We start from the raw sequence: 26,354 nt of genomic DNA, 5'->3' as shown, positions 1-26,354 counted from the left end.
GAAGCTCAGAGCTGAGCAGGTAGAGACACCATCTTCTCACTGCATTTGAGCTCAGAGCTGGTTTCTGCAGCAGTCTGGCAAAGTAGTCGGAGGACCGGGGGGTGTGGTCTTTGCCAGCAGTAGCCTGGGGAACAGATTCAGGCATTAGCGTCTGCAAAATAAGTTTTCTGCTTCCCACCACAGGCAAACCAAGAGGGGCTTGGATAATTTGCTGCAGTAACTTTAACAGCCATGCAGATATGAGTCATTCATACAGAAGACCTGGAAGAACTCAAAGATGTGGCATTTGTTTCTGTAGGATGCACGAAAGAAAGAGGCTTAACGAAGAAATCAGTTTCAACAGTAAACTAGGTCTCATGCTATACAGACTAATGTCCAGGGAAATGATCACGCCAGCTTGTGTTCCCAAAGAGTGAAAGAGTTTAAACTGTAATAATGCTTTATACTGTTTCACTGTCTTTTCGTTTCTTCAATTATTATGACAACCAAATAATCTAGTTTAAAGTACATTTGCACCTTGCAGCAATAAAAGAGAAGATCCTGTAAAAGGACCTTTGTAGAGGATGTATTTCTGCTCTCAGTGGATATGTGCAACTTCCACTGAATATTAACAGAAGTTGTGCCCGAGTGCATGGAGAGATGCACACCCACCCCTGCAAACTCACTCTCCCTGGCATGCATTCTGAATAAGGAAAGGAAGCAGACTGCTTGATGCTAACAAACTGCTAAGGAATCACGCTCCACGTTTTGGTAAAAGCTTGTCAGAGACTTTGCTGATTTATTCCCAAGAATTAGAAACCTGAAATATTGCTTTGTGTTTTTAATTAGGATTATTTCTGATCACCTTAGATACAATGTTCTGCAAGGCAGCTGTCATGATGGAATAATTTATTTTAAACTGGGGAGGCGATGTGTTAAAGGTGACTGCGTCCATTAGGGCAAGCCCAGGTCCCCGTAATAAAAATCTTGTTCTATTGTCTAGTGTGTATGCAAATCTTGACGACTAGGAAGTATAAGAGGGCAGTCACCCCCTGGACTCCTGCACCATTTTAGAGCTAGTTTCTGTACGAAGAGGCAAAGTGGTTTCAATAGACTCTGTAGCGATCCCGACGCAGTACCATGGAGATCAGACTTTTTATGAACAACCACCGTCTCATGGTTGGACACAGATCTGACAGCTGTTATCAGTAACAAATTGTAATGCAAGTGAGGATCTAGCTACTGCTCTTCCCAGCGGAATTGCAGCATAATTTTGATCATTATTAATCATGCTTAGCACTTAGCTAGTGCTCCCTACTTTCAAAGCGTTGTATCACTTTGATGACCAAAAGTTAAGTAGGTATTAGCCAATTCATCGTTAGGACGCCCCTGTGAAGTAGGAAAACAACGTGTGGGTTTTTTTGCAGTAAACTGACGGTAATCAGTTTGTCTCACTCCTGAAAAATCAAAAGACCAGCCTCTTTAGAGCCAAGAATGATTTCCTCCACATGTCACTTATTTACACTGGTTTAGGGTTCTTGGACATACAGCACAGATCCAAGGTACTGGAAACTGGCTACAAGCAAGGATGAACCACAAGATCAGATCCGGAAAGCGTTCAAAGCTCTAAACAGGGAGAATCTACTAAAGGGTGTGGTGGTTATTCCAGAGAAGGGTGGGGAAAGACACATGGATTTACAGACCTAGGTGCTGCCACAGGGCTCAATGCTACAAATGAGTAGGGTGAGTAATATTGAATATTTATAAAGTGCTTTTAATATTCAGAGCTCTTTGAAATACACTGTGTAGCTCCACAGATTTATCATTATTAAACCTCACAACACACCCGGGCCAGATTTATTTTACAGATGGTGTCATCTGACGCAAGGAGGTTAAGGGCTTGTCTTCATTACCCACTGGATCGACGGGCAGCGATTGATCCAGCGGGGGTCAATTTATCACATCTAGTCTAGACATGATAAATCGACCACCTGGCGCTCTCCCATTGACTCTGGTACTCCACCGGAGCGAGAGGCGCAGGCAGTCAACGGGGGAGCGTCAGCTGTCGACTTACCACAGTGAAGACATTGCGGTGAGTAGATCTTAGTATGTTGACTTCAGCTACGTTATTCACGTAGCTGAAGTTGCGTAACTTAGATCGACATCCCCTAAGTGACTAGCTCAAGGCTACAGAAGGAGTCATTATTGGAGAGGAAATTCAAATGTAGATGTTCCCGATGCCCTCTCTTGTGCTCAGCTCACTAGAGCAACCCTCTGCGCCTCATGCATACATGAGCACTGGCATTTCAGAATTGGTGACCATCATAAAAACACGGGGTGTGGGGAAGGACACCACCATGGAACTTACAATGAACTCGATTGCAATGAAAGTCCATTCTGTAGTTGGATGAGTGCAGGAGGGCCCTGAGAGACCCAAAGGGCACCGTGTGAGCATAAGGATTAGCCTGGGTGGACCTGATAGCAGGAACAGGGTGATGGTGAAGCAGGACAAAACATCCCAAGTCATTTCAATGGGCTGCAACATGGAAAGTGCAGTGCCAGGGAAGCTTCTGCTCAGTGATGCTCTGCTGTGAAAAATTCTGACTTTGCTCCAAGAAGCTTTCACCTGGTCACCCTTTCAGAGATGCCAGCCCCTGGGGCAAGCCCAGCTCACCTGGCATGGATGAAGATGAAGGCATCGTACTTGGTCGGGCTACGGTTGCTGCGTAAGACTGAGGTAATGGAGGCCGGAGGTCATTTTCTTTGTTCTCGTCTGTCTTTCCCGAGCCGAGCAGGCTAATTGTTTTGAAGCAAGAGAAGGAATAAGAGTTAGCTTTGATCCTGTCCATGCCCCTCCTCTGCAGCAGTTTTAACAATGCCCCTGTACAGGTCACAGTAATGGATAATGAGCTTCTAAGTAACAGACTCATCCAAAGTTTCTGTGAGATGCCAACCCTGCTACAAAAACATTAGGAGCTCACAGAAACAAGGAAACCAAACATGAACCTGAAACGGCCCATCTGAGGCCTGCGCTATGCATTGTCACGGATGTCTGAATTAGCCAGGCACGCTGGAGCATATGTTCGTTTTGTGGGTTTAACAGACAGTGCTTAGGCGGATAGATAGACACATATGCTCTTCCACTCCACCCCAAAGGCTTAATATTATCCATAGCTATGTAACCCGCTGGGGTTATTCATTTGAAATGGACATACAAATTAAAACTATAGGCGCCGACTCCGTGGGTACTCCGGGGCTGGAGCGCCCACAGGGAAAAATTAGTGGGTGCTCTGCACCCACCGGCAGCCAAGCTCCCCTCCCCCCCGCCCCCGAGTGCACCGCGTCCCCACTCCTCTGCCTACCTCCCAGCGCTTCCCCAGTTGTTTGGCAGCGTTAGCATGCTCCAGTAGGGAGGGGGAGGAGCAGGAACATGGCGTGCTCAGGGGAGGAGGCGGGGCCGGGGCGGGGATTTGGGGAAGGAGTTGGAATAGGGGCAGGGAGGGGGCGGGGTCTCATGGAAGGGGTGGAGTGGGGGCAGGGCCAGGGGTGGGAGTGGAGGGGTCGAGTACCCACAGGAAAGCGGGGAAGTCAGCGCCTATGATTAAAACAATCTCACAGGAGAAGACTGCACTCTGCCAGACGGCTATTTGTGTTTATGGGAGCGGGGGGGGGGATAGTGCCTTGCACTATCATGCCTCCCAGATCGGTTCTAGAGCACCAGAGGGACAGTACTCCTGCCTCTCCGGCGCACGGACCACGTTCTCCAGCCAGAGGATCTGACTGCAGTGGAAGTACTTTGGCTTTGGCGGTAGAAGATCAGGGCCTCAGAATTTCAGAGATGAACAAACCTCTCCAAAGAGGTGGGCTGCAAATGTCCCCCATCCAAAAGCAGAGTGGCTCCAGGCTGAGATTTTCGCAAAGCAGCTAGTGATTGTGAGGCCTTGATGTTGGGGTGCTCAGCTGGAGACACCCGAAGCGGCAGGAAGTGCCTCGCATCTGCCCTTTGGAAATCAGACTCCTTCAAAGAGTCTCAGGTTGAGCACCCAAAATCACTAGTCACTTTTTAATTCCTGGTGTCTCGTTTTCCTTAGGATGAAGTTTCCCTTTTTAAAGATCAGTCGTTGCATCAGCCAGGCCCAGTGGCTCAGAGCACCTGTGATGCGCTTACCTGTGTTTCTTAATTAAGACGCACTCTCCTCCATCTTGAGGGTCTAGGTTGTAGATGTAAAGGTGTCCGTCTGATGTTGTCACTAACAGTCGTGGCAGCTTCTGAATCCTAATAAGAAACGAAGTGATGGATCTCTGTGCTAGCAGGGCACTGTGGGAGGAATGAGGAGCTTGGCGTCTCCACCAGGGGTGCTTGCCTGCCCTTCAAGTGGTAGCACATGAAATTACAGCCTTGGCCAGGGTCTGACTGCTATCCTCACATACATACCTCGCGCATTCCCGCTGCCCTAGATCCCCCATGATGGGCAGTGCACACCCTGCACTGGAGCAGAGAGACAAGGAGCTAAAGCCCTGCAAGTGAGGCCAGGCATGGGGCGTGCCCGACCCCATCCAACCCGGGTTACCTGTAGTGTAGACATAGCCTTAAAGGGTCCACACATGGGTTTGCACTGGTTTTACTAACCAATGCAGATAGGTGAGTAGACAAGACCTAAGTGATCACCCAAAGTTAAGGAAGGGCTGTGCAGATGACCTAATCTGTACCTCCACCTTTGCCTGCCACATCCCTTGAGAGGCCTGTTGTAGGTAACCTATGTGCAGTAAATGCACCTTCAACAAGCTAATACACCCCCCTTCTCTGCCTGTGCCACATCAGGAAACAATCCAGTTGTGTTCTGTGTCTGTAGCACCCTTTGCCAGCTGATGGGGTGAAGAGAATGCAGATGTTCCAACGTACGTGGAGAGCGTGCAGATGTTCCTTTGTCCAGAGAAGTTCAAGCGCACGGTGGCAAAGGCTCGGTCCTGGTTCATCATGTCCGACACTTGAGCAGGGAGGTAGTTGGTAGCAGCCATAAACATCTTTCCCATGTAACCACTCCAGGTGGGAGGCTCTTCTGGCCGGCTGGGAATAATAAAACACCAGTCACTGAGGCTATGTGCCGTAGCTACCACAACTAGCATCAACAAAACAACAGAGACCAGGGCTAGTTAAAATTTACATACAAATTAAAACAACCGGACAGGCATCTTCCTTTTGCCAGTGGAATCACGGGAGTTCCCTCAACAGTCTTTGCATAACCCCCCTTACCCAATACCCATGACTTGTTTGCACCAAGAGAAAAATGTCCTGCTGGTAACTTGTGCAAACGCTCCACCCCTCGTTCCCGCCAGAGAATGACTTGCAGGATTGGAGTGTTAGATATGGCCAGTAAAATGGAACCTGCTTTAATGCAGGCTTGCTAAGGTGTAATTCAAATGGACCAGCCCAGACAGAAAATCTACTCCCCCACCTTCGCCCCAGGGAGGATCATGGGAAAAAAATAACACTTTACTCGCCTGTCCAAAAACCAAAACAAGTTACTTTCCATGGGCGGCCGGTGATCTGGCCATTGGGGGAGGCTACTCCTCGGCCCCTCCCCTTGTGTGCAAGGCCCCGTCCCTCCCTCTCCTCTTCTGCCCCTGCAGGAGCCTAGAGCACCCCCACCGCAGTCCCAGTCCCAGCCTCAGCGCCGGGTGGCACGGTCACAGCACCCCCAGCCCCGGTGCCGGGCAGGCAGCGCTGCCCCAGCACCAGCCGCCAAGCCCCTGCGGGAGGCAGGCCAGCCAGCCCCAGCCAGCCTGGGCCAGGGCAGAGCACCAGGAACTGCAGGAGAGTCTGGGGGGTGTGTGTGTAGCGTGGGCAGGTCATGCCAGGCTGTTTGTGGGGGCACAGCCTCCCCCAGCCTATGATACTCACCGCCCATGTTACTTTCCGTGCGTGAGTAGAGTTTTGCAAGGTTCACTTGAACAGGGGGCACTTAGAACAAAGGGCCTGTGGGGCTGTAGGGGCATGCAAAAGGGCCAGTGAGCCTGGCGAGCTCAATTCTGGCCTGTTGTAAGTGGGTGCAACTCCTATTGACTTCAGTGGGATTCCAGTGCTTATCACTAGCCTTGAACATGGTCTGTTCTAGAAGACTGGATTTGGACGCTACCTCTTATATAGCTATTTTCACCAGTAGATCTCCAAGTGCTTTACAGAGAGTACAGTGCGGTACAGCATTTACAGGTATCATTACCTCCTGTATACAGAGGGGGAAACCAAGGCACAGAGCGACGACGTGATGTGCCCAAGGTCACCCAGCAGGCCAGTGGCAGTGCTAGGAACAGAACCCCAAGTCGCCTGAGTCCCAAACCAGTGCTCTGTCCAGTAGGCCACACTGCCCCTCCACAGCTTGATTTAAAACTGCACTGGTCCCATCAGATCTGCATGGGGAATGGGTCTCCGAGGACAGTCCTCCTGCTGGCGGGCGATGCCAGTCAGAGAGCACTATGGAGCCCGCACTGTGAGACACAGAGAACCCCCACCCTTATGGCAACATGCAGACAGCCTGTTGTATGGCAGGGAAGCTGTCCTCACACCGTGCTGGTCTGTACAGGCAGCTTCTGTGGGAACTGCTACACCAAGCCCTCTCTGCAGACCGCAGGGGAAAGGCCTCATTTGCAACCTCTGCCCTGAAGGCCACCTCAGAGCAGATCCTCAGCGACGGATTAGCAGTGTTTTTCTATTCAGATTTAAACACTCCCCTTGCTGGGGCCGATGCTTGCAGCCAAGGTGTTCCTACAGTGGATTCATCTAGGGTACCAGCTGGGGCAGCAAGTTGTAACAAGAAGTGCCCACAGGTGGTGGACATGCTTCCAGCAGGCAAACTCCATGGACTTGATGGCCAGCTAATCGCTTTGCTGCCGGCAGTGGGACCCTTCTCCCTGCGTCCAGCCACAAGCACAGAGCAGCTCCTTAGCAACGCTGCTTGGATTTGCCATAGCAACTCCGACGTCAGCAGCATCCTGCCGAGAGGGGGGGACCTTGCTGGATACGGCCAGACACTGGCAGGGAGGGCGGGAAGCTAGAGGTGAGCCTGGGGTGCTGACATCACTTGCCAGCCAAAGGCAGGAGAGAGCAGAGAGCTCTTCCAAGCAGCAAGTCCCTCAGGCGATTAAGCCAAAAGGGCAGTTTGCTGCCAGTGTCACGGAAGGAACAGCACGAGGCCTCGTTCGTGCTAACAGTAACGTGTGGTCATTCCCCTCTGGGGCACGTGGCTTAGCTCAGAGCCTCTCACCTGTCTGTGGTATGTTCCAGTTTAAAGATGTGCACGGTCTCGGTGTTACTCGAAGCACACAGGAACTGCGAGTCCATACTGAACACGAGAGAGCTGATGTTCACGTACCTAGGGCAGAGAAAACAAAGGGCCCATCACTGAATGGCGCACAACCAAAAGAGACACACCGCAGCAGCCACACCTGGCCATCTGTAAATCCTCTCCACTGACAGAAGAAGACCCAGAGACTGGCGATCTGGTGAGACATTTTGCCCAACTAGGCCCTGGCTACGCTGCCAGGGAAGTCCCGTTAGCAACGTTTTAGCACGAACCATGATTTTGGCTGGTCGGGCTAAACACAACCCTAGAGTGAAGACGTGGCCTTGCCCTGTTACTAGGGCAGGAGCAGCAGAAGCTCCCTAAAAGTGAGGGGGCCACTGGCGCTTGAACCACGGCCCCGCCCCCTGGGCTGCCCCTTCCTGAGGCCCCACTCCCGCATTGCCCCTTCCCCCCAAACCCCCCTTCCCCCCCCACTCGCTCCTCCCCACCCTCTCTCCCCCGTCGCTCGCCCTTACGGCCGGTAAAAAGTGATGAGGCCATGGCCGCCTGCCCTCCCCCGTTCCGGCGCCCCGTACTAGGGTTACGGAGGAGCGGCATGGCGCCTCTCTGGAAACTGCCAAGAGCGATGGGGCTACGTAGGCTCATCTCCCAGCCACACAACACTGGGTAACGGAAGGCAAGAGGTGGGACAGTCTTGTGGCATGAGGTGGTGCTGTCATGGGGGAGGCAAAGAGTGCTCAGAGCTGCTCTATTTACTGCCCAGAGGAAAGGGGATGCCCCTTGCTTTCACCAGCGATTTCTGAGGCCTGGTCTATGCAGATTTTGTACCAGCAGAACTATACTGGTCAGGGTACAAATATAGTTATCCTGGTACAATCCCTCATATGGATGCAGTTATCCCCAGATAAAGAGGCCTTACAGCTGTAGATCTTATTCTTCTTTCCATACAAGAATGAGCTACGCTGGTATAGTTAAGCAGTATGACTTTCTAGTGTCAGCAAGGCCTTAATAGTGGAGAAGAATCCAAAGACGTGATTCAAACTTCTTCTGAGCCAGGCATTGGATGATTCAGATGCACGTTAGCGTCCTCCCCTCTGCTAGCTCTACAGGGCTGATTTCCTGGTGCCTTACAGGGCAAGTCTATGCTACAAAATTAAGCTGACCCAAGTTACGTTGACGTACAGCCACCGCAGTAATTAAATCGCTTTGCTCCTTGTGTCGGCGGTGCACGTCCTCGCCATGAACGCTTGCACCGATTTAACTGTCAGTGTGCGGCATTATGGGACAGCTTCTGAAAGTCAATGTAAGCAGCTCAGTGTCTACACTGACACTGCGTCAACCTAACTACATTGACCTAAGCGCTACCCCTCTCATGGAGGTGGAGTTAAGTAAGTGGAGTGAGCGAGTTACACCAGCGGGAGCTACATTTTAGTGTGGACGCTTACAGAGTTAGGTCGATGTAAGCTGCCTTATCTTGACCTACCTGTAGCCTAGACCAGGGCACTGTCATTTACCTCTAGACAATGTGGGCATAAAACCCAACCGAATCAGAACGGGTAGCTTTTTAGCACCCACTTAGCCCAGGCAAAGTGAGAATCAGATCTCTGTAGAATGGTATAACTATTGTAACTTCATTTCTCAGGGCTAGGTCTACACTACCCGCCCGGATCGGCGGGTAGAAATCGATCTCTCGGGGATCAATTTATCGTGTCTCATCTAGACGGATAAATCGATCCCCGAATCGACGCGCGTACTCCACCAGCGCAGGTAGGAGTAAGCGCCGTCGACGGGGGAGCCGCGGTGGTCGATTTGCCGCCGTCCTCACAGCGGGGTAAGTCGAATAGGATACGTCAAATTCAGCTACGCTATTTGTGTATCTTAAAATCGACCCCCCCCGCCCCAGTGTAGACCTAGCCTTAGAGTGGAAATCCAATTACCTTTCCTTTCAAGTGGAGATTATACAAAGAAGAAAGTCAATGTGTCCAATTTGCCTCCAATTCTCTGGAATCACCCAGTTCTGCAAGCAATTGAACTGCGTCACTCAGCTTGCCAGAGGCAAAATGCGGGAGCTACACAGCACTATCACGTTCCTATAGAAGGACAGTAACATATGCCGAAGCAGCCAAGGTCCTACATGGTCAAGAATGTCTGCAGTGAGAATGTATTTAACGTGCTGTTACTTGATCCCTTCGCATACTTGTCAACAATTTTAAGGAGTGAACCGACCTCTTCATTCCTCTTCTGAATTCGTAGAGTTTTTGCCCATCAGGTACGGAAAATACACGAATGACAGTGCCCTGTAAAAATGCAGGATAAAGGTCATGCAGCAAGCAGGGCGAACAGAAACATGCCCCTTCCTCGATGCTTTCTCTGGGGAGTTCAGAACATGCAAACGCCATTTCCACCTTCCCACCCAAGGATCGGTGCAAAGCAAAATCAAATCTCTTCCTCACAACTGCGTTTCTTTCATTTGTTCTCCCCCAGCTCCCTTCCTCCCCTCAATCAATACTAGAGCTTCACTGTCATGAAACAGAGAAAGATACCACTTCCCATAGAACAAACAATCTAATCCAAATACTGGATTGCTCTGCGGATCTTCCGCAAACCTGCAAGCATTAAGGAGAGTGTTCACAGCGGGCTTTTCACTCACTTTTTCTGAAGCGCTTGCTAACTTCGATCCCGTGGAGTTGAAGGTTATTGCAGCGAGGGGCCCATCGTGGGCAGGAATTGTGCAGACTGTTCTCTGTTGGTAAAAAGGTAACAGGAGCGTAAACCAAAGTGCCAAGCTCCCGCCTGCTATCTGGCAGCACATTCCATACCCAATTACACTTGATTCGTAGAGGTCCCTTAAGTGCCTTTTGAGCTTAGTGCTAAATCCAGGAGATATCTCACGCTTCCTTCCACCTCACCCCCAGTTCTCCTCCTACCACAGCCACCATGTTACAAAAGCAAGTTTGGGCCTGATTCCAAGTAGGGCCAACACTTACAACTCCTCTGGCAGTTATGGATGCTTAGCACATCTCAAAATCAGGCCACAATGTAGTGATTGCCCTTCTACCCTTCTCCTTTGATGCTTGGCACCTACCTGGGCAAAAGCAGCCCTGAACTCTGGGGACAGTTCATTCTCTGCAGAACTTTTTATATTACAAGACGATACCGATTCCTGGGATTTTACCCCAAGGAAACCCTGGCAAGGGAGGACCGGGGACTTGCTAATAATTCTCACTATACGCCACTCACCGAGCAGCTTAAGTTGCTCTTCTCTATCTGCCCTCTAGCTCCTTTCATGATGACACATTTCTCCCGGGTCGCTACGTTCAGGAAGTTCATGAAGGTTGCTCTCCTTACCAAGGCACTAGTCCATGAATACACTGATCTTAAATTCAGTACTTTTGCTCTGGGCACATGTCAGATAATTAGTTTAACTACGCGCCGTGTCCGGATGAGCAGGCGTGGAGAAGACCCCAAATCTTAGTGGTCGATTTCTGTGCAGTATGGTTATGTGGACTTTCTTTTCTCTTGCTCTCTCTCTTTTATTAAAAGAGCTCAGCTGGGCATTTCTGTAGCGGTCTTTGTTTATCAACACAGATGATTTTCTGTCCATGGCAGTATCCACATGGCTATGCCCTGAAACCCTCTAGTCACTTCACACCTACCAAGTTATTTCCGTCGTAAAACACAATCTCCCCAATAGTCGCGCTGCCAGGGTACGCCAAGTAGGAGTTGGAATGGTTGATAGAAAGTGCACATAAACCTAGCAAGGCATGAAGGCAAAGAAAAATGCTGTCAGGTATAGGGTGAGCACACACAATAAAAACGGAATGGTTACAGTCAGCAACAGAAACGCTGGATTTTCAAGCCCCATTGCTTCGGGGGAGGAGTGTCCAGTCACACGCAACATATGGGCTTTCCCTAAGAGTGGGCTGGAAATCACTAGGAAATTCCTGGACTCTGGTGACACCTACTGGCACGCGACAGTAGGGCTGATAACCCTCCAAGATGCTTTTAAAGGATTCTTTCTTAGAGGTCAATATTGGGTCCAGTTTCTCCCCCTGCATCTGAATGACCACCCTTGGGAATGGAGAGAACAAAGCACTTGCAACATTTCAAAGGGCTCTCTCTAGCTACGTCCTTATCCCTCACAACCACTAATGGGTTTTAGTCTCACAACACCCCTGAGCAACAGAGAAGCAGCATCCCCTTTTTACAGATGGGGCACAGGGTAATTAAGTGAGTCGCCCCAGCGCACCTGGGAAGTCTGTCGCTGAGCTGGAAACTGAATCCAGATCTGGAGTCCCAATCTAGGGCCCCATCCACTAGACCATCTTTCCTACCCTCATGTGAGTTTCAGGGGTAGCTGAAGTAACAGGTCTTCATTTCCCTTTTGGGTACCTATGAGCCTGTTCTCAGGGCTGGCTGCAGGGCTTGCAGGACCTTGTGCAGAGTACGCCACATGGCATGCCAGCCCATCTCACGTGCCACCTCTTGGGGGAATGTCTTGCTGCAGGACAGGAGCCCAGATGCTTATCAGATGGTAACAGGGTTCATTCTAGGATACTGCACGCTCGGCCTATGGCCCATCCCTGCCTGCTCTGCCCATGTACTGAAATGAACCGCGGTTCTTTCCAGAACCAATGCTGTCACCCTCAAACACACACTGCAGCTGCTGTTAGAATGTAGGGGACTGCTGGCCTTGCAAGAACATGGATTTCTGATTTAGTGGGTTTGTAAAACCTCACGGAGCACTGCTAGGAAGGTGCCACATGTGGGGGACCCTGTGGAGTTAGAGGCTATTTGAGATCCGGCCAGCTTGTGTGCTCAGCTCTCCAAACAGGAAATGCACCTCCCCCCAACACACACTTCATGGGGCCGGTCATGCCAGGATACTGCCTTGGCAAATGCCCAATAGCAGTGCAGAATTAGCTCCAGCTAGTGTTTCAGATCATTGTTTATAACTGAACAAGAGCCCCGGAGCTACAGCAGCATCCAATAACCTGAGATATCCCTTTATCAATCTAGGGTATTTATACAGTGCTAGTCACTGCTCTACCTTGGACTGAGGTGAGCTGCAGCCATATAAACTTGGCAGCAGTGGGAAAAGCATTTAAAATAATACAAGGCAGCTGATAAAGCCTGAACAGTGTGATTTGGGGGGGGGGGAAAGAGGGGAGGAAATGAGATCAAGGATATACCAGAGACTTTTTAATAATAAATGCAGATAAAAGGCCAAAGAGACAAGGAACGAGTTCCCTCAAAAGGAAGGCCTTGGCTATCGGTCATTACCGTTTAAAGGCAACCACGGAGAATGTTCAGTGAAACCGTTTCCTGTCAGGCTGGAGATGACACAGGATCTAGACAATTTTCAAGCTTAAGAAGCTGAGTTCTGAGTCAGTCGTGCCCCGCTACAGGCCTGTCTGGAAGACTCAAACAGGAAACCAGGCCAGGGAAAGGTAAGAATACAAATATGCAGAGCTGACCTCTTTAAGGCACAAAGAGCAGCCCAGCCACCGAGGTAGATGTGCAACTTGTCCGATTTCTCCTTCCTACGGTGCAGAGTATTCACACTACACAGTGAAGGGCTCCCAAACTAAGCAAACATGGGCCCAGAATCTGGGTGCTGCTCAGGATGGGCAGACATGGCTAGCTCCTTGCTACCTCAGGGACTGTCAGACTCCAGGGATCCGTCCAGTCCTTAGCATAACTGAGCAGGCTGAGGGTGCACAAAGGGGCTGCAGGAGTCAGGGGAAGACTAGTTTGACTTAAGTTGAAATTGAACTGTGCTGCTAGTTTCATAAACCAGAACCCAGGAAGGAGTGTTATTTGATACAGGAGAGCCCCGATGCAGTTACTGGATCCACAAAGGGGAAATTGAAGCAGAGGCCGGGCCTGATGCTACAGTCCCTCAGAGAGAGGAGGGAAACAAAAATCAGAGATGGGCTGAGTTCAAGTCTCCAGGCAATATGGCTCTTCCCGGCCCAGGGAAAGTTCAGCAAGAGAACAGCCTGTTGGAAGAGGCTTCCCTGTGAGAGCAGAATGTCCTGCCAGGGTCAATGTACTGCAGCCATCCCACAGCTGAGCAACTGACATCATTGGTAAAAATGCAATTGGCCTAATTACAACTCCCCACGGACACGATCTCGTAGCCTTCAAATGGATCTGAGCACCGTGAACTCAGGAGTCAGCTTCCTGCCTCTGGCCCAGATTCACTTTGGGGCTTTGGGGGACTCGTTAACCTGCCTGCCCCAGTTTCCCCCGTCTGCAGAATAGGGCTGTATTCCCTCTCCTCCCTCGCAGTGGTGGCCGGAGAGGACTTGTTAGCAGCCTGTAAAGCTCTTGGGAGATGAAGATCACTCAGTGCGCTAAGTGCTGTTAGCACTCCAATGACCAAGGGTGGCTCCCTCGGGCACAGACTCACCCTCGCTGAGCATTTACCTGTGCAGAGGAAACTGCCAAAACGTTACTGAGAAGGCAACACTAATCAGACGCAACCTTCCTCTCTGTGGAACTACAGCAGGAAACGTTGTTTCACCAACACTTGGTTGCAGTGAGTTTGCGGAGAGAGTTAAGAGCATTTCCCCTCCAGCTCAAGGACACTGGCTATATATGGTTTGCTGTATGCGGCAAACCCCCTCTTGATGCCTTCATCAATATACTGCCTGACTGCCCTGGCGTCTCAGATAATCCATGTTATCATCACGTGCTGTCGCTTTTGAAACACGACGATGACCCTTTCCGGCTACTAGAGAACCGCAGCATGCCTGGGTGTGTGTGTCCCTTGGGGGATTTTTTTTTTTAAAATATCATTAAGTTACATGTGAATCTTTAGTATGTTTAATCCTCAGCAAGAGGCCATCTGTGAAGAGACTGAAGTAGGTCACTCTGGAGGGCCAGGTGCTGTGTCCCTGGAAAGCCAAAGAGCCTGGCATTCGTTCCATGGAGATGAATTGCATCAGTGACTCTACAATGAGAGATGCCACAATCCACCACTGTGACATCAGAACAGTGTACAGAGGAACCCACCTTAAGCAGCCACTGCAGACTACCCTCCCACCACCAAAATAAATCGCTGGCTACTGGATGTAGAGCTGGATTTCCCCTAAGGAGGACAGGAGGGGATTCAGCTGGGGGAAGCTAGGTGGGTTCTGCTGCTGCCTACCCTCCCTTGAGGTTGCCACGGGCAAGGAACGGCATTAAGTTGTGGCCAGGCTCCACGGGAGCTCTTCTGGCAGAGGCTGCTCAGAGAGATGAACTGAATTAGTGCAGTACCTAGGCATACTGGCCACACTCCACTCCCCGCCCAGCACTGTACACTTTTGGGGCTGGCCCCATGCAGGTCCCTGGCAGAGGAGTAATTGCAAGGACTTTCCACCATGGTAAACACCTCCCGGGCTGCCACAGGCCTCTGTTAGGGTCTACACTGGCCTGGAGAGAATCTGGGCCATGATTCTCTATCTATAATCAAGTCTATAATCAAGTGTCAAGCTACAAGACCCCACGTGGAGGTGCAGAGCTATTCTGCTGACTCACCCTGGCAGCAAAAGCAACTGGGTCTCATTTGCACAGGAACACAAAAGGCTGGGAGCATCTCTGAAGTAAGACAGCTAGAAGAAAGAGCAGGGAGTCCTGAAGGGAGAAATTCTAATCTTCCCATTCAGGAAGGATCTCATGAGGTGAAGTCTAAGTATGGTCCTGCCTTAAGACTTTGTTACTTTATCTAAAAATAAAGGCAAATTCCAGAAAGGTTAAGATGTGGGAGAGGAAAGCGTCAGGGCCACCTGATTGTATGGCTGAATTAAATTATATTGGGAATTTTAGGGATACTTTTAAGTGGTTGCTTGAGACAGAACGTTATCTGCTAGAGGTCAGCTATGGAAGAGATTTTGGTGTAGGCTGGATCCTGGGGTTAGAGCAGTTAGACCTGTCAGTTATACATGCATCTTGGATGCTGTACCTCTCCAAGGTCCTCGGCTAAAAACCTAATGCTCAGAGAACAAAGTCCCTTTCCTTTTACCATAACTCATGTCAGAGTGTCGATCGTAGCCAACCCATGTTTGGGAATGTAAAGGCAGCCGTGTATTATACAATCTACAACAAGGGTGTTGCAGTGAGATAAATGCAGTTAGACTGAGTCCTAGCAGTGTTGCCAGAGTCCTTCAATGAAGTTATTTCCTTGTAACTTGGTGCAGTTCACCCATTCAGTTGTGCACCCTCTCCACCCCTGGGTCCCGCTCCCCCAGCTCTGCGTTGCTGGGACAAGGCTCCTCTCACACGTATAGGTCACTGGTGATATTTACTTTCTTCAGTGCATTTCTGAATTCTCAACACTAAACTAAATGTGTTAGTAAGAATGCCGACACTGGCTTGATTTAAATTCTTACAGCGAAGTTTCAGATCTGTGGAGCTCTCTGCAGAACACCTGGCTCGTCATTAGTTTCCTTTGATCCGATCTCCTTTGCTTACCTGTTGTATTCGGCGGGGTATCCAGGATTGTCTTCAAAAGCTTCATGTCCTTAATGTTATGAATATAAATCGACTCCTCCAGGCAAACAATCAGCCTCTGCAACAACACAGTTGACAGGTACACAACCACAACTTGTTAACCCTCCCCCTACACACACAAAACATGTCAGCAGGTGCCAGTTACATTTGTCTTTCACAGCGGAGTTCACACTTTCACTCAGGCCCTTGCCATCAGAGAGAGTTACCAGGCATCTCTGAACTCCAAAATGGATCAGAGAGGCGAAGATCTTCCTCTCAAATCCCTTGCAATTGAGAAGCCCTCGGGTTTGCACCACATGACTGCAAAGAACTGCCTGCATTTGGAACCAAGATTAGACCCCCAATCTTTTTTGCCTTGATTTTATGAGAGAGCTGATTTTAAAGAGCACTTGCAAATGTACAGTACTGTGCGAATGCTAGGGATTATCTGGGTGCAGCCTTAACCATGGGCATGAGGATGGTCTCATAATACCACAGAGTTTCATTCCTTCCCCACCCCAACCAGGCTTTTCCTTTTAACATTTCCCTCTTTGTGGCTTCTTTAGTAGCAGGACACTTTACGATCATAAAAATTGGAGGGGGAAGAGGCTGTTAGATCCCTTCTAGTCTATTTCCTCCACAGCGTGGCATTGCTCCCTACAATACATTCACTCTAACTTTGTCCAATCTAGTTGAAAACATGCAAGGGATGAGGCTCCCACCGCTTCCAAAAGAAGCGCCTGCCACTCATGGGTGCCTTTTAACTTGGAATCAGGGAGCAGGAATCCATCTTCTGCTCCCCGCTCCATGGCTGTCTATGGCATAGCCAACTGCATTCAAGTTCCGACTAGGGGACACGCATTACAGAGTGGCTGATTTGCTCAGGTGGAACACTTTATCTTGGCAGTAGGATAGGGTATGATAGCTAATGTGATCTGCACCATCTCCATCTGATGGTGCTGTTCTTCCACTCACCCACCTGGCCTGAAACCACTCCCAATACTGATTGCCAGGAACACATGAATTCCTCAAAGCTGTGTCTAGTGCTGTCATGATGTTAACATTAGGGCCCCGATCACTCAGCACCGTGCCTCAAAACAGTGGCACTGTAATCAGACATTTGTCACCAATGTATTCTGCACTGATGAGTAACAGAGAGGGAGCTCTAGGCAGCTGAGGGCCTATTTTCAGAAGTACTGAGCACCTGCAGCTTCCCCCAGCATCAACAGAAATGGCAGGTACTCAGCCCCTCTGAAAATCTGGCACTAAAAGGCGAGGCCAGAACCCTTCAGACTTGGGTGTCTGCAACTACAGGTGCTTCCATCCCTTTGGCCATCAGGTCACTTATTTAAGGTCTACATATGGATCTTAGTGACTCACTTTAGACACCCACGTTTGAAAACTTTGGCCTCGGTGTGTAACTACAGGCTCAACCAATGCTACTTGAAATCAAAGCCTTCTTATAAGAGAAGCTTCTATTTTTGTTAACCACAGCAGCCAATGCTTTGTTTCCCCAAACCATTTAGGATTTCCAGGGAGGTTGACATTGAGCATAATTTCAGTGGCACTTTCCAAAAGAACAGCCCTCAACTTTATAACGGAGACCTGAAAATAAAGTGTGTTAAGTGTATGGTATGCAAAGGCATCTCAAGGCTTCACAGAGTTCTACAATACAATGCTGTTGATATACAGGTAGAGAGAAGCAGAGGGAGAGACGTATGTGTGGTGGGGAGAATGCAAATGGGTTTTCAGATGTGAGATGGAGTGTCCAAGAGGCAGAAATACAACAAAGCCGTTCCAGGTGCAGGAGCTGTGGACGAGAAATTTCCTGCACCAAGAGGAACAAGATCCTAGGAAGGCAGACACCAGGTGAGTGGCGGGAGCAGGGAGGGAGGCCTGAACAAGTCCATGGAGAGTTTCAGACAAAAGGCCTAATTCTTCATTGCCCTGCCCCTTGAGCAGACAACACTAGCACCGAATGCAACCAGATGAGGCTGGGCGTGTTTGCCTTTCACTTTGCACTGGTGTAAAGCACTGCACAAGGGGCAGGTAATGGAGAGTTGGGCCCAAGGAGGGCAGGTTTGAGCGGCTGAAATGGATGAGGAGCTAGTGGAGGCGTTTGCACTTCTTGCTCAGATGCTGGGGGGTGGTGCCTTAGAACTGTGTGTAGTAATTCCTGGGGTGAGGGAGGCGGAACTATCATCAATACAACGTACATTATGTAGAATGCATCACTTCTGTTGCTTACTGCTCCATGGCACTTTCCTCTACGCTTTCATTTAGATACCAACAAACAGACTAGTTATCTTGACCTGCACACTGAGAAGGAACGAGTGTCCTTCTGTTAAGTACATCAAAAGGATTCGGCAGCAGGACTGCAGCCAAGAAGAGATCCAAGGAAAACACAGGGAATTTTCATTAAAATACAAACACTGCTTCTCGCTAGTCAAAAGCACAAACTCCTGCTCCAGCAGAAAAAAAAAAAATCTTGTTTTTCACCATGTGCAAGTAATAACAAGGCTGGAAATAAAGTGTTTCCATGAATCAACAGCAATTGAGAGTCTAATTCAAATGAATTCTTTGGTTTGAATAACAAAGATTTTCCACTAAGAGATCAAATCAAAAGACAAAACTGTTTGCCCAAAGAGATCTGTTCTTATTTAAACTTCCATGGCTGACAGTGATTCTCTGACTTGGATGGGTTTTACACTATGATGGACTTTCTCCAGTGCAGTATGGTTTCCATACTCAGGTCCAAGACAAGGGTTTTCAGAGTAACACAGTGAATGCATAACCTGATCTCCAGCAGATTAACTCGCAAGAGGGGCTAGATTAGTCCCCTGAAGTCAGAGTTACACCACAGATAAATTTGGCCCAGGTTGTACTGATTTCATGTTGCAGTGCATGGAAATAAAATGCATTCATACTTAGGGAGCTGGGCCACCTTGTCTCCAGTATTTAGAGACATTTTTATGCACGATCTCTCAGATATTTGGGTAAGCCAGCGATTCTGTCATACAGCATCCTGCAAACACTCTAGATGAATCTGCTTCACACATTTTTAGGAGACAAGGTGGGGGAGGTAATATCTTTCATTGGACCAACTTCTCTTGGTGAGAGAGACAAGCTTTCAAAGACAAGCTCTTCGAAGAGCTCTGTGCAAGCTCGAAAGTTTGTCTCTCTCACCAACAGAAGTTGGTCCAATAGAAAATACCACCTCACCACCTTGTCTCCCTAATATCTGGAACCAGCATGGCTACAACACTGTATACACATTTTAATGACAGCTGATGTGAAATAAACGGTTATGCCCAATGGCAAGCAGGAGAGGGTGTGCGTTATCATTCCCTAGGTATGGAAGAGCTCTCATCCCATGTGACAAGTACCCTCCCGTGCCTTCAAAACTCCCTTTTGCTTATTTCTCCTGTGCTGACCTGGTACGGTCTGTTCTCCAGTGTTGGGTCATAACCATTTTGTATTGCATCCACCTGGGCTGAGCATTAGCTTCTCAGGACAGTGACCTTATCACTAGAATAATGCAGCTCTTCCCTCAGATTTGTGTTTGACATTTACACCATCTATCTATGGTGTCTGAGCACCTCAGTCTTTAATGTATTTATCCTCATAACCCCCCTGGGAGAGAGGACAGTGCGATTACGCTCAATTTAAAGCTAGGGGACTAAGGCACAGGGAGACCAAGTGACTTGCCCAAGGTCACAAGCAATGAACCTGGGTCTGCCAAGTCCCAAGCTAGTGCCCTAATCACTGTACCACCCTTCCTTTCCATGGCATCCTTCTGTTCCATGAGACAGCACAGGGGAGTGAGCGCCACCAAAATGAACATTGCGCTCCTAGAACTACACTGACATTTGCAATACAGAAATTAGAACTCCAAAGGAAGTGATGATTTTACCAGCTACTCTTACCTGCCACAATACATTTCAGTGAAGAAATTAATTTAGTTCAAAGTTAATTACAGTATAGCACAAGCTATAGGGAGCCCGTGATCAAACAAAACTTCACTGGAAACTCAAGACAGGGCTTGCCTGTTGGAGATGCTTCCTGCAGATTTCACTAGTGCTAACCTAGAAACAGTTGATTATATACAATTATACAGTGTTTATTTTTGTATTGTAATATACTCCACTCTTTATAACCTACCATGTATTTGGGAAGAGATTATGGAAAAAAGAAGACTTTAAATCCTAAAAAATAACAACAGAGAGCTGCTAGGATACAGGATAAGTGCAGTGGACATTCAAAGCTTTCCTCAGCATGACTCGGGTACTAGCTATACCTTTAAAAACACAGCGAGGCGATGAGCTGCTGCTGGATGCTATTTGAGACCTTAGCCTTTAGGTGAAGCCCCACAGTTCAAATTACACCCAGGGTTGTGTTCTTAACTTTGACTACGTTATCTGTGACAAAGATGCCACTGTAGGTCAGAAGCCAGAGCACGGCATTCAGGGAGAAGATGGGGTAGAAAAAGAGTTGACATGCCTTCGGAGCATGCGATTTTGTTTAATCGGAACAGCTTCGTTTAACTGTTTACTGCTAATTTATCATCTTCCAATTCAAAGCTCACCAGCAACATTTGGCCATGACCTAGCATCCCATCCCACATGGAGTTATTGTAAGGAAATGTAGGAAGGAACGTATTTAAAACACACATTTCACAAAGGGACATGCCTGAGCCATATTCAGAGGGGATGCAAGTTATGTGTTGTTAAGTGGATGTAACTGAGTGACAGAGTCTAAGGACTAAAGTAGTTCAAGAAGTAGATCACCTGTGGGTACCAGTGGGTGTGAAAATGCCTCTCTGACCTCTCTTTTTTGCACAGAGGAAAGTGTAAGGCTAAAGGAAAAGGAAGAACCTCACAGAAGTCAATGGAGCGAGAATGACCTAAAACCAGAGCGACGGAAGGCAGAGTCGGGCCTACTGCGTTTAGACGTAGTTGACTATTATCGTATATTCATGCACGAGTAATCAATGCCCTTACCTGCCGATTCAGCCGGATGGACAGGATGTTGCTGGAATAGCTATAGTTGCAGATCTCCGTCCCTTTTTTGAAGTGATAGACGTTCATTTGCCGAGGCTTGGTGTGACTCACCACGACCACCAGGCTGCTGGAGAAGAGGCGCTCCACGATGTAAACATCCGGGATTTCATCTGCTCAGCCAAAAAGAAAGTGAGGCGGCTGATTTCATCTTGGGTCTGGCTCTTTAAGAGTCAAATCCCCCATGCATTGAGCCTAGCTCAGGAGCTGAAGGGTTTAGTGCTTAGTCACAGAGTTCTGCTTTTATTAACGATTACCCTTCCTTGGCATGGCTGCATCTAGGCCTTCTGCTGGGGGGTGCACTGGGCCCAGACAGGAAGGGGTTGATTGGTCTTTCCTTTGGAGACAGGAACTTAGTGCCTGCAATACCTGCCACAAATGACTGGCCTCCCTTGGGCCCTCCATCTGTAGTTAATCAGGAGGGAACCGGATATAGAGGGGAATGAGCCCTGCCTCCCAGGTGTTGACCTTAATCCAGGGAAATACATGCCCTGGGAGGGAGCTAGAGAAGCTCCTTACAGGGGTAGAGATGAATCTGTGAGCGGACAGATCAGGACTCCCTGAGGCATGGGACAAGCAGGGGATAGACTTATTTCCTGTAAGTACATGCTGCACTGTTCTGGGCTCCCTGAGGAAGGGGATGGCCTAAAGGAAGATAAGACATAGGATATTCTCTTCCTCCCCAACCCCACAGTGGCCATGGGCCATCATGGTACTTTGGCTGACTTTCTGTAAACATAGAGCAGTGGTTCTCAAACTTCTGTACTGGTGACCCCCTTTCACATAGCAAGCCTCTGCGTGCGACCCCCCCCTTATACATTAAAAACACTTTTAAATATATCTAACACCATTATAAATGCTGGAGGCAAAGTGGGGTTTGGGGTGGAGGCTGACAGCTCACGATCCCCCAGGTAATAACCTAGTGACCCCCTGAGGGGTCCCGGCCCCCAGTTTGAGAACCCCTGATATAGAGGGCTCTTTCTCTTACTACCACAACCCCTCCTCCCCAATACACCCAGATAACCTGGGAGAAGTTCCTCCTTTTTCACTCTAGCTGCAGGCAGCGAATGTTCTACATGATCCCTGCACTGACCTACACGGAGGGCAGGCCCATGCTAGCTCCAATCTTGTTTAAACGCTATTCTTGTGCTTGTCCTGGATTACAATATTTTAAGTAGGGTGTAAAAACAGGCAACTCTGGAGATAGCAAGGTTCTAGTATGGGCTCTCTAACTAGCCTGGATCAGGATTGTCCCCCTAAAGTATGCCAGCCAGCCTAACATTGTCACTTATACCATTTGGGGGACCCTGTTACAACAGTGTAGTCTGTGACGCTATTAGAACACTCTTCCAGCTGCCAGTGTTCGTGGAACCAAACTGTGTTCCTGAAGGCTGCAGAAATCCAAGATTAGAGCCTGTTTCAGGAACACTGTGCGGTTTCAGCTACGCCGTGAAACTGAAATATCTCTCTATCTGTTGGGACTACCATGTTTCTAGGAGGTGGCCCCCAATCTGGTTGACAAAATAGTATAATTTGACATAGGGCCTTGGGTGGCCTATGCAGGACTTCAAGGTCTTAAACCAAGTTGGCTGATCTATTTGGCAGATCAGTATGCATAAGGCTAAATTGTGTTCTAACAAGGTTAAAGGGCTTTTGCAGAGTATCTAGGTTAGAGCATTTTTTAAATCTAACCGACAATGTAGTCTGATCTTAGCAAACAAAACTGCATTATATACAGTTTGGCAACAAAAAAGCTGCTCCACAGAGTCAAGCCCCTTGCAGATAGGGATAGCTCAGTGATTTTAGCATTGGCCTGCTAAACCCAAGGTTGTGAGTTCAATCCTTGAGGGAGCCATTTAGGGATCTGGGGCAAAAATCGGTCAAGGATGGTACTTGGTCCTGCTGTGAAGGCAGGGGACTGGACTCAATGACCTTTCAAGGTCCCTTCCAGTTCTATGAGATAGGTATATCTCCATATAAATACGATGGGTCCCTAAAAGAGAAATCCTGGTAGCATACCCTTATTCTTAATATCAAATTCAGGTAGACGGCTGAAGTTTTGTGCCTGAAACTTACTGATCCTAAAGGAAGTATTTGCATTTAAGTCTTCTTGTGTCTGCAACTCAAACTTGGTTGTATTGAGCTAACCTATAGGAACTGAGATATGAAACTACCAGAAAGCAAGACTGACTAGTGTCTGCTCTTCATTCAGTCTGAACAATGGAAAACGTGAACTAACAACCTAATGGTGAAAAGTGAATTGGCTCTTAAATGCTCAGGTCTAATACTATTGTAGGTTAAGAATGTGTTTCCAATTGACTTTTTTCTTTTTTTAACCTGACAACGTCCGTTTAAACATAGCTGTAACTAGCACAGCTCTACTCCAATGAGGATACAGTAGAGGCAGAGACCATCTGTGCTATAGTGGGAAAGCTAACCAAATGAATTGCTCCTTTGAGGCAGATCACAAGTGCAGTAATAAAAACTAAAGCCTATCATCATCCAATATCCTGCTGCACCAAGACAAAACAGACTTACTGTTTTCATGGACTTGGTCCAACTGTTCCACAGAACTTAGGGAGAAAAGCCTGTATCCAGTTTTGGTTCCGATTGCCAGGGAGCTTCAAGAGACAAAATGTGTGCTGATTAGTTTATAGCGTACTGCTCTAATCTTGAAACCACTGAGTATCATAGAAAAATTAGTAGATCCTAATACAATGCATCATTTACAGGGCGCCACTCCCTGGTCATATATGCAAATTTCAACCCAAAGCAGATATAACTGTCCACCCCAGTAGCTGGGTTTTTTTCTGACTGTTGGGTGCACACAACAGGGTGCCTTAATAGCAATTTGCATGTGAGGCTGATTAATTAACATTTGTAAAGCTAACTGCAGAATACCTTGAGTGGGTTCAATAATCCTATTTCACAGCAGGAAAAAACTGAAGTATACTGGGGCTATATCCTGCCATCTGGCTTTTAACTGAAGTCCCTACTAACTTCCTTGATAAGTTAATGACTATCAACTGTATTAACTTGAGCATCATTACTAAAGCTGTGTGAGAATTTCCATACATACAAAAAGCTCCAAAGCCTGCTAGGGGGAAGGAAAGGGAATAATATACTTGTTAGGCTACCAATAAAGACTTCTAGCCAGCAGAAGCAAGACCCTTCTCTGACTCCAATGCATCTAAGATGAGAGACTGTCTTTAGATGTCTATCTAGAAATACTGGAGTTTTGGGAGGGCTGTGTAGGCCTCGCTGGTTTGATTGCTGCCTCCAGGACACCCAGAAAGATAATGATGCACCAGAGTATGTAGAGGAGTATGTGTGCAAAGTGCTGGCTTATTCTTTCCATGCAGACTTGTTCTAGCCAGATCTTGGCGAAGGTCATTGTCAACATCTAAGTTTAAATCAGCAACCAGTTTAGAACATCACAGACCAAGGGAGAACAGTGAAGTATTTGTACAGTGTAGCTACATCAGAAGCACATCACCAACTCCATCCAAGCACTCTTTGTTCAAATGCTTAGTAACTGGAAATGTACAATAGCAGCGCAAATGTAACAATAGAACTCTTATTTCTTTCAAAATCTCTGTAGAAATATTGGTATCTATACCTTCCTTGAGTACATAAATAAGGATATCTCAGCAACTGACTTTGGTCTTATAGTAAAGGGCAAGTGAACTGGTAGAACGCAGCCCATGTCTCTTAAAGTGAAACTTCTCTTAAGTGACCACCCAAGGACCCAGTAAAAGTTGCTCTCTAGTAGACAGTCAAACCACAGGTTAAGCAAAACTGTATTTGACACTATTTAATGGAGCTAGCTACTTTATTAGAAGAATTGCCAAGAAAGCTCCCTCTTTGGGGGTGCCCCATGCAGGGACAGCTACTGGTGATTGGTACCAGACATTTACCAAGAACCAAGGCCTACCCTTGATGGCAGATATCCAGTTAACTGCAGAATAGATCATTCAGTTCTCCTGCAAGCTAGTGTTCTAGCAACTATAGAACACATTCCGTTTTCCATAAATACCTATGCATAAGAATACATCCACTGGTGGATTAAACCACTAGGAAAACCAACCTCCCCACTCCTGCAAAACTTGTTATGCTATTTGCAATAGGTTTGAGCTACTTAGGGAGACTCATGGTTGAGATGGATTATTAAATACTAGGAATACTGTTCACATTTTTGCCTCTTCTAAAATGTATTGGAGACTATGCTCAAGTCTGGTGGCTACAGAAGCAGACTGTCAGACCTAGGCTTTATTTCAGCCCTGATATTTAACTCACTAGGTGAAGTTGGCAGAGACACTTGCTGTGCCTCGGTTTCCCTATCTGTAAATTGGGAGATAGTATTCACCCTGCCTTGGAAAGCAGTGAGAGCACCCGATGGAAGCTTCACTTAGCACGCTACCACACAAGTCATCTTGCCAAGAAACAGTTCATAGCTGAACAACTATTTAAATGCCCATTTTGCCAATAAACGTGCACTGAATGGCTCTAAGAAAAAAGCAGGGGCAAAAACTCAGGCTCACATAATCTCTATAGGCATCCAGATGTTGCCATTACAGCTCTGCACAGTTAATATCAACGTAGCTCATGACCAGCCAAGCCCTGAATGCACAACAGTGACACTAAGTGAGGAAAGCACAAACTGGTAAAGCAGGAAGTGTGATGTGAGATGGGATTAAACTCCAGTGCCCTAACTAGATCAGATTGCGAAGGGCACAATCATATGTTGTGTCACGTAGGCCCTCACCCATACAACGATGCTTTGTGCACTGCCACAGACACATGGCCCTGGGTGTGTAACAAGTATACTGTGCAAGGAGTTCAGCTTTCTATCCCCTCAGCTGGAATGTAAATAATTGGGCAGCACAAGGGGCCTGATCACCATGAAATGCCTTGTCGCCAATGTGCAAGAACTTTAGGGTGCCCAGCACCTTGCAAGACTGGGCCCAACACAAGAAGTGGTTTGGCTCTACAAGAAGGAAGGCTGCTTGTACTGAAGGCGAGAGGGGAGCTGAACTGGAGTGAACTTGCACGCCAACAGCCAGATATCCCCATGGGCCGAGACTCAAACATGGGCCAGATGAATATTATTGGTACAGAAAACTTCACCAACAGCACCGACAGCTCTGGCACAACCGACCCTTTCTATAAGCTCAGTGTTCAGGCTCTGCCATGCTGGGGCCAACTCTTTCCCAACAGAAGAGCTGCTCCTGCGTGGGACAGAAACTGAGTTGATGGGACCTGGCACAAGCTGGAAAGCCTGGGAGGCAGCAACAATTAGCTAAAGCCCAGCCTGGTTAGTCAGACTCAAGGCTGCCAGGACCAGCTTGAATTGGCCTGGAAGCTGCAGGTACATGAGCCAGCCAGGGAGACACAGCTGCCTCTTTGTTCCCGTTCCAGGGCAGCTGCCCTGCCACAGGGCCAAGCAGGGGGATCTCCCTCCCCTCCTCTGGGGACAAGTCAGGGCCAGCGCCCTAGCCCGGCTGGCTCTCTTCCCCTGCCCCATTCTCTCCTTTATCCC

General features: G+C 48.2%; 2 protein-coding genes across 3 annotated transcripts in view; one reads left to right on the top strand and one right to left on the bottom strand.

Annotated features, from left to right (window-relative positions):
- The window catches only part of ARSG (arylsulfatase G), a 93,328-nt gene extending 92,614 nt beyond the window's left edge, over positions 1-714 (top strand). The window contains exon 14 of the mRNA XM_024198310.3: positions 184-714. The gene's annotated coding sequence lies outside the window, so the exon portion shown is untranslated. The remainder of the gene's footprint in view (positions 1-183) is intronic.
- Positions 1-26,354, bottom strand: part of WIPI1 (WD repeat domain, phosphoinositide interacting 1) — a 33,537-nt gene that overhangs the window by 7,004 nt on the left and 179 nt on the right. The window contains exons 2-11 of one of the 2 annotated variants that reach the window (XM_024198320.1): positions 23,354-23,436; positions 20,759-20,928; positions 15,741-15,837; positions 10,937-11,034; positions 9,931-10,023; positions 9,507-9,577; positions 7,242-7,349; positions 4,883-5,047; positions 4,148-4,255; positions 2,654-2,775 (exon numbers count right to left, since the gene is read on the bottom strand). In XM_024198320.1, coding sequence (XP_024054088.1) covers positions 2,654-2,775; positions 4,148-4,255; positions 4,883-5,047; positions 7,242-7,349; positions 9,507-9,577; positions 9,931-10,023; positions 10,937-11,034; positions 15,741-15,837; positions 20,759-20,928; positions 23,354-23,436 — 1,115 coding nt within the window. Of the gene's footprint in view, positions 1-2,653; positions 2,776-4,147; positions 4,256-4,882; positions 5,048-7,241; positions 7,350-9,506; positions 9,578-9,930; positions 10,024-10,936; positions 11,035-15,740; positions 15,838-20,758; positions 20,929-23,353; positions 23,437-26,354 lie in introns of those variants that run through there. The other variant, XM_024198321.2, reaches the window with a different exon arrangement.

This window comes from Terrapene carolina, unplaced genomic scaffold, assembly GCF_002925995.2.
Source record: "Terrapene carolina triunguis isolate 2854851 unplaced genomic scaffold, T_m_triunguis-2.0 Scaffold192, whole genome shotgun sequence".
Taxonomy (NCBI): Eukaryota; Metazoa; Chordata; order Testudines; family Emydidae; genus Terrapene; species Terrapene triunguis.
This window is presented reverse-complemented; position numbering and strand designations above follow the sequence as displayed.